Source organism: Mastomys coucha, unplaced genomic scaffold (assembly GCF_008632895.1).
Source record: "Mastomys coucha isolate ucsf_1 unplaced genomic scaffold, UCSF_Mcou_1 pScaffold14, whole genome shotgun sequence".
Taxonomy (NCBI): domain Eukaryota; kingdom Metazoa; phylum Chordata; class Mammalia; order Rodentia; family Muridae; genus Mastomys; species Mastomys coucha.
Genome location: NW_022196896.1, coordinates 115,042,110 through 115,050,423, shown reverse-complemented (window position 1 = coordinate 115,050,423; position 8,314 = coordinate 115,042,110). Strand labels below are relative to the sequence as shown.

The 8,314-nt window shown below is 49.3% G+C and overlaps 1 protein-coding gene across 5 annotated transcripts in view; it reads right to left on the bottom strand.

Annotated features, from left to right (window-relative positions):
* Agap1 (ArfGAP with GTPase domain, ankyrin repeat and PH domain 1) overlaps positions 1-8,314 on the bottom strand; it is a 445,290-nt gene that overhangs the window by 436,540 nt on the left and 436 nt on the right. For 3 of the 5 annotated variants that reach the window (XM_031368366.1, XM_031368369.1, XM_031368367.1), the window contains exon 1: positions 8,062-8,308. In XM_031368366.1, coding sequence (XP_031224226.1) covers positions 8,062-8,224 — 163 coding nt within the window. In that variant the 5' untranslated portion in view covers positions 8,225-8,308. Of the gene's footprint in view, positions 1-8,061 lie in introns of all 5 variants that reach the window. The other 2 variants (XM_031368368.1, XM_031368370.1) reach the window with 1 other exon arrangement.

Here is an 8,314-nt window from a genome sequence, read left to right as displayed (position 1 = left end):
ATATATATGTATATATATATATATATATACATATATATATATATGTATATATATATGTATATATATATATCACACTAAGTAATGCTGAGTGGGAGAAACAGTCTTCCAAGGAAGAGCCCCCAGTAGGTGATCCAATACCAAGTGGCCAGCCCTAAACTCAGGGGTGTGTTTGTGTATGTGTGTGTGTAACATTACACAGGCTAAGCAGGTTTTATTTATGTATTTAGGGATAAACACTGACACACACACAAAGAACAAAAGAAAAAGAGGTCATGAATTTGAGAGAGGGGTGGCAGCAAAATGGGGAGGTATAGAGGGAGGGAAGAGGAGCAAGAAATGAAAAAAAATGCACAATCTCAAATTTTGTATTATTTAAAAACAAACAAAACAAAAAACAAAAAGCCCAGGGAGTTGCAGCAGGTTGAGAGTCTCACACAATAAGAACCTGCAGGGCTGGGGGGGTGGGGGGGCGCTGTCAAGCAAGGGATCCGGTTACAGCAGAAGAAAGGTCTGGTTTGGACATAAACAGAGGTGGTTGTGACAGGGCCACAGGTTTTGTTGTGTCCCTCCGCTTCCCTGAGTCACTTCCTTCGAGCTCCTCCTCTGTGGCTCTTGAGAGCTGCTGATAACATGCAGCGGCTCTTGTACAGATGATTTCTATGCTAGGAAATAGTGGTGACAAAATATATCACCTACCAAATTATCATAAGAAAGCAAAGACTGATGAACCCCATCTAAATATGCATAAGGCTGCATTCCAAAAAGCCAGGGGAGGAAGTTCATCTGAAGCCTGTGATCCAGGAGGTTGTCAGGCAGCAGGGGGTTCCACTCTCTACTGGACCCTCTGCTAAGGAGGGTTAGCTACTACTGGCCCTCTGACCTCCAGAACTCCACACTCAGAAGGTACTTATACTCAGTCTTCTATGAGCATCATAGAGACAAGGTGAACTTGCACTTGAAACCAATCAAACTGCCTTCCCACTGTTCAGACTTTTTGACCTTAGCAACTTCCTAAGCAACTGGTAGGGACCCCAATGCTGGCTGTGACACTGCAGGCCAGAACAAGTGCCCAGCCAGAGAAAGCGTCCTTTCCCCTTTTCTACTTCAGAATAGGGTCCCTAAGTGCAGACCTTCTTGGAAATACAGGTGCCCAGTCATACCCCAGCCCTACAGAACCAAGGACTAGGTTGTCAACTGTTTTTGCACAAGCCTCAATGTCATTTGTTTACCCACTTAAATTTGAGAACCACTAAGTGACAGTTTCCATGACACCAGTGGCACAGCCTGTCACTCAATGATCCCTCTAGGTCAGTCTGATTCTCTGAATTTTTACCAGCTCCTGGCAGAAAGAACCACAAACTTTACAACCACTGATTTGCAAACACCCCCCCCCAAAATCTATCAAGCTTCTCCTTCCCCTACAACAACCACCCCACACACGCACACACACACACTAGTCATGATGTTTCAGTCCTATGGAGCTAATCATCTACATCCAAAACTTGCCCAGCCCCAACTTCTACACTCTGGACAAGATTTCACTTCTGTAGGAGGATAACTCAGTTCACATCCCCAAGGAGGTTCAAAAGGAAATGGCTGCCTAATACCAGCCAGCACAGGGTGTTCTTCAAACACAGATACTGGCCCGCCATAGCAGCAAAGACTGGAGCTCCAAGCTCTCCAGGCTGGAAGCAGGAAGATAGCTGAGCACAAGAGCAGGAGGGTCTCAACTCCAGGGAGGCAAGGCCAGCTGTGGGTAACACTGACCTGCACCAGGCTTCAAGGGGTCTCTGTGAAGGGGTATCCATGACATACCTAAAAACTACCAGATTGTGAGAGCTTCCAGCGCTGGCTGGGCATGAGGCTTCAATGGGAAGCAATAGGAGAATCCATGGCCTCTGAATAAACCTGTGAGTACACCTGTAGTACGACCACCAGCACAGCAGACAGAAGCCAAGGGAAAGGCGACCCACCCACGGCAGCAGGAAGAAACTTTTTCCCTAAACATACACACCTGCAGCAACCAGATTAAACAAACTCTTACCAAGTTTACTGCATTAACCAACTCTACAATGAAGATCCCTTGGTTACTCGGGGCATCCTCAAACCCGTCTGTCCCTGGATTAAGTCTAAGACAGGGAGCTATGGGAAGGACACGCCGCCGCAGGGGCTCCAACTCTATCTCTGCAGCTCATCTCAGATAACCTACTGGGTTGCAGAGCTGTGCTGTGAAACAATTTCCTCTGAGATTGAAACATCCCATCCTGCAGGTAAACTCTTTTAAATAGGAAGGGAACCAACTCAAAATAGCTCTAAAAAGTCCCTGAAACTAACCAGATTCACTAGGCCCCTCCCCAGTCCCTCCCTCCCAGAGTAAGCAATAAAAAGCTGGAGAGTTCCTCTACTCTGAGGCCAGACCAGCTGCCTGGAAGAAAGAAACCAGTGGAGCTGCTCTGAAGAGGTTACACCAGCTGAGTCACTCGGAATGGACACTCTCGGACCCACTGAGCTGCTCCCAGGCAGTGCAGTGTGCTCCAGGGTCCCAGGTTTTGTAAGCTGCCACCCATACTGGGGTAGGCCTGGGTGATGCAGCTGTCTTTGTGTCATTTCTGCTCCTGTAAGTGACCCCCCCACCCACACTCCTCTAAGTAACCCCAAGAAAGAAAACTCATTGGTTCAAGTGGTATATCTTTACTTTGGTCTATCATGGGATAGATCCCTTTCTGTGGTGAGTGTGTTGTGTCTCCCCAGGAAAAGTTTTGTCATACAACAGGACAGTAGCCATGTTCTGGGATAGTTACCACACAATGAATTGGCATAACATGGGTTAAGTACTCCGCACTCCAATGGGCACAGATGTTCAATAACACAGGTGCACCATAGGACTGAGCAGTCTCTCTGCTCTCTTCCAAGATTCTTCAAATGCTGGGGCTTAGATGCCACCAAAGAGCTGCCAAACTTGCACATATGCATGTACACTTAAGAGGACATGGAAGGACCTTCCCTCCCTCTTGTCCTCCTGTGGTGGACTAGGGCAGAACATAGGTATAGAGATTAGCCACCTAGTGAGGACAGCAACATGAACACTGATGGAGGTGAGGAGGTGTCTCAGCTTCAGAGACTTGGTTGGATTTCCCAGCAGTGCCTGATATGTCTGGAAGTGTACTGCTCTGCTGAATGATCGAGCCCTAGGCACACACAGGGATCCTGGCTCTGCTGCTGGCAAGCTGAATTACAATGTGTGACTGCTAACAGAGGCTTTAGCCTTAAAGAGACAAGTTTTACTTAACAAGAAAGGTGGTTGGCTGGTACGCCTCAACCCATCTACCCAGAGTCCTTGACTAGCCAGAGGAAAAGCTTACACAGGAGGCTTGATGGAGGTGAGACAGGTCCCAGGCTCACTTCTGGACAGGGGATGGATGGCACATGCTACACCCCACAGCAGACCATGCCCCTGCAGGACACCCCCAGAAATCTGCTGGGCTCAGTGTGAAGCTAACCATTAATGTTTCCTTAAATCGCAAAAATTCAGGAGTCAACAAGAATCTCAGTGTAAGAGAAAAATAACTAGAGAAAAACGTTTTGGGTCTTTGTTTGTTTGTTTTGTTTTTTAAAGATAGTGTTTTAAACAGGGTTGAGGATGAAAATCACATGTGTCCCAGGCCTACAGACAGAATCCTCAACATATTGTTATTTGGGGACTTCAGTGGGCTCTTACAACCATTTTGTCTGTCTTTATTTTCCAAGGAGGCCAAAACTGACTCATTGAGACATGAGCAGCACTGAAACATCTTCCTCTTTCCCAAGGCTGTTCCTCACCCCAAGAGTAAACAATCACATAGATGCCAAAAAGCAACGGCATTTTAAAGACACTATGGCAGAGCCAAATGCTGGCATGTAATGTCAACAGAGAAACTGTTTCTCAAAAAGTCCCCTAAGGCTGAAAAGCTCCTGTTATGACAATCCAAAGGCCTTGATTAAGGAGCCACAGAGGAGAGAAAGTCTAACTAGATAGCCTGGGAAATGACAGGTTTGGTTTTGTGAGGCAAGTGATTTTTTTTTTCTTAAATGTCCCCAATGATATACATATCCTTTTCCTGAAAGATTCATATTTTGTAATTTCTCATGCTTATTCTTAGTCACATCACAGAGACACTTGGGTGAGTCTCTGACAGGGATGGGGTCTCACGTTGGTTACTGTGGTGGTCCCGCACACATTCTACTCATGGTCATCTCCAAGCCTGTGTCACTTGGTACCACCGAGGCAATGCCTTCCCAGTTCAGCATCAATGAAGGCCCAACTATCCAAATATGGTGTATGTGTGTGTAGTGTCTGCATACACCTGTGTCTGCAGGTATCCACATTTTGATTGGGTCAAAGAGGATACCAGATCCCCTTGGAGCTGGAGTTACAGGCATCCACTAGACATGGATGCTGGGAACTGAACTTAGATCCTATGGAAGAGCAGCAGTGTTCTTAACCTCTCACCCGTCTCTACAGGACCCCACGAGTTACTGGTTAGTGGGATGCCACAGACTCCTAAAACAAACACTCCTTATAGCCTACTGCTATCATTCTTAGCTAACTTCTAAATTTGACAGGCCCTATAGCTGAGGACACCACATACGTAAGACATGAAGAAATCAAGCTGGTATTAACCTTAGGGTTTCATCCCCACTGACTAGCATTCAAAGTGCTGGAGGGTTCTATTTATGCTACCAAGAATTAAAAGTATTTGATGGTTTTACCTAGCTAGAACAATGACCAGCCTGGCAAGATATATCCACTGGCATATGACAATATATGCATTAGTGGCACAAATGTTACAGGAGTAACCAACCACTTTCCAGTTGGATTCAAATCCTGTTCTACAAGACACACTCTATGTCTGGTATTGCTAACTAGGCCAAAAACTCATGTCCTGCCTGGTTATAGGCCCTAGGGAAGAACCTAGTACTATTATTCTCCTACATGGACATAATAATAAACTGCCTCCATAATTAATCTTCATGCCCTTAGATAAGAACACCTCTCAACCCTCACCAGAGAAGCTTCTTTTTGCGGGAGAGATTAACCCCAACTGGTCAATATGCAGAGCGCGAGAAACTGGGGAGTACTCCACTCTAAATGGAACACCTGTCTAACACTCGCTCCCTCTCACCAAGGCTGGGGGATCCCTGCAGAGGAGGGGTCAGAAAGATGGTAGTGGATGTTAGTGGATGTCTACGCTGAAGCAGGATTCCCTGGACATGACGGCACTGTGCACACGAACACATACCAGCTATGATGGCGTTCACAAGACCAAGGCTGCCGAAAGCCCAACACAGACCGGGAAGGGCTCGCCCCTAGCTGACACGCTCCTGGCATTAATGAGTGCTTTGGGGAGGAAGAGTCAGTTTTCTTCAAGGATGTGGGCCCTAAAAGAACAATCGATGCTCCAGTGGACAATCCTACACCCCTGCACTTATACGCAGCAGCAGTAAATGGACTCTGTGCATTTTTAACAGCAGTGAGGGTGAGGAAGCGTATGAAATGGAAAGTGACTGGGAGGTAGAGGTGATCAAAACACACGCATGCGTGAGGCTCTCAGTAAAAAAAACATTTGTCCTCTTCTCACCCACAACCATCGTGCTCCCACAACTCAGCAACCCTCTCACCATGCCAAACATCAAAGGAGCAGATGTAAGACCTACCTGTATCTTAAAACTGACACGGAAAGGCCATTCGATTATAACCCATGAATTAGGATTTAGTTACAAGAGACATGGTGAGGTCCTGAAAGAGTGATGCTTTACGAAGACAGAGACCCAGGGCCCGATTGACCCCTTAGTTCAGAGGTCATGACCCCTCCCATACCCCACCTCTTCCTCTATAAGATGAGGCCGTTATGAATAATACCATAACAGCTATCTCAAGTTCTCCACAAATGTGCAGGTTATTGCTGTAGATAAGGGCACAAAGAGCAGGGGCAGATACCACCACTTCTCGATTCTCCAGGCTCACTGAATCTACTACAAACTTGGCACAATATAGGCATTCCTAGCCCCAACCAAAATACTAGCACCATCAGAGTCTCCAGCATGAGCCATCCATTAGCTCAGGTTTCACTGAGAAGGACAAGGGTTACAAGCAGAAGGGGATGAGCACTCACATTATTAAGGTGAGTATCAAGCTGTCAAGAAGAGATCATTGTGGAAAAACAATTAAACTGAAAGAAAAGAGCATCCCCTTGCTAACCAGACCCTAGAGTGTAGCTTTAAGAATGGGAAATGAGTCACACTCAGCTGGAGGTCTTTCTCTCCTCTAGAGCAAGGAGCTCCAGTCAGGTGCATTCCATTCCTGGCACCTGCTTTCAAAGGGTTTCATCAGACTTCTGTATACCCAGCCAGAGAGCTGAGCAGCCATCTGAGAGAAACACGAGAACCTTTCAGCACTTCTGACAGGGACCCACACATTGCCTTCAGAGAAACCCATCAGCTCTATCTCCTCACCATCAGCTGTGGTGGGGGGCGAGGGGGAGGAGGAAGAGACAGTGCCCTCCTCAACACCACCAAGACTCCATGCCACACAGGAGAAGCCGTGCCTCTCAATGGGTCTGGAAGCATCTGAAGCCACCACAGGCAGCCATGAACACTCGGGGGGCCCAGGTGCACTGAGAGCCAGTCCCTCATAAGGACGGAGCTTGCTTGGACCCTCCCCTAGAATTACAATATATCCTGTGGATAGTTAGTCAGTGTTGGAGCCTGCCTGGGACGTGGTTCAAGTACATGAGGCTGCCAAATGCCAAGAGGATCAGCAACAGAGCCTCCACCATCTCCATCCAAGCAGCCAAGTTTTAAACCCAAACACTTCAGGGTTAGAAGTTCAGAACACACGGGAGCCAAGCTTTCCTGGGGGCAGAAGCCTTCTCACAACAGGGGGAGGAGTCCAGGGCAGTACCTGCACCTGTTTTGAGCACACTCGTGCTGGACTTGGAAGGCTCCCATGGTCCTCAACAGCCTTTGGCAGGCACAGTATTATACTAGGACAAGCCACCTGCAGGCCTTTTACTGTCACTGGCCAACAGCAACTCAAGAGGACAGGCTGCTAATCCACTAGCTGAACTATGACACATTACCCACTTAGATGCCACCTGCTCCCCCCAGGTAAGTGATGGCAGGGCCAGAGAAACAACTCAAGGGAAGAGTTCAGGCACCTAGTAAGAGAGAAACGGGAGCCATGGGTAGTCCAAAGAGAACACAAGCCAGGGCAAAGCCGCCAGCTCCATCCTCCCTGCAGGGATACTGCCCTGCCTGACACTGGGGGGGAAGGGGGGATCAGAACAGTGTTCTATGCAAACGCAGGCTAACAGGCAGCAGGATCATTCACTTTTCCCCCTCTTGGGTGGCTCCCAAGTGGCAGGTGTATCAAAGTGCCCCCTTCAGCAAGAGAGTATCAAGGTGTCCTGCCTTCCTAGAAGGGTTATAATTTGCCTCAGGACTTTAGTACAAACCGGCGTTTGTACAACGCCAGGCCGATCAGCAGCACAGGGCCATGATGCTGCCTGGGTCCCATTGGCTTCCTACATGTGCCAAAATCAAATGCCTCCCCAGTATCCGCGAACAGGGGGAAAAAAAAAAGACAGCCATGAAGCAACTGAATAATAAGCTGGCCGGAACAGCACCCCCAGCAGCAGCGCTTCTCAAAACACATCTTCAACGTCCATGGAAGACGCTCAGGCCCGGCCTGATAACCTGTCATGGATCGAGTGGCGCCATCCCAAGCAGCTGCCCCCAGGCGTCTGTTGAGCCGGGACGGGACGTGCGAGCGGCCCAGGACGCAGCGGCACCGTGCCACTTTCTCACAGGAGAGACTCCATTGTCCATTATCCAATGAACACTGACAATCCATCTTCCCTGGCAGACTGGCCGGCCTTGCGGGACAAGTGGCACCGCAGTGCTCTCTCCGCCGGGCAGCCGCGTGTGTACACACGCAAGCACACAAGCGCGCGCACACCCCGCCGCGCCAGGGGCGCCCGCTCCCCCGCGCTTTCCAGAAGCCCCGGGCGGCCTGGCCCTCACCTTCGATGGCGATGACGTGCTCCCGGATCTGGTTCTGCAGCACCGGCTCCTCCACGCGCTCCAGCAGCTCGTAGATGGAGTAGATGTTGGGGTGGACCGACTCGAAGCGCTGGATCTCGGCCCGGATGGCAGCCGAGTTGGCCAGCTGCTGCTGGTAGTTCATGGTGCAGGCGCGGCGCCCAAAGCCGCGCGCCCCCCGTCGCCGCCGCCCCGCGCCCCGGAGCCCCGCGGGCCACCGAGACCCGGGGCGCCG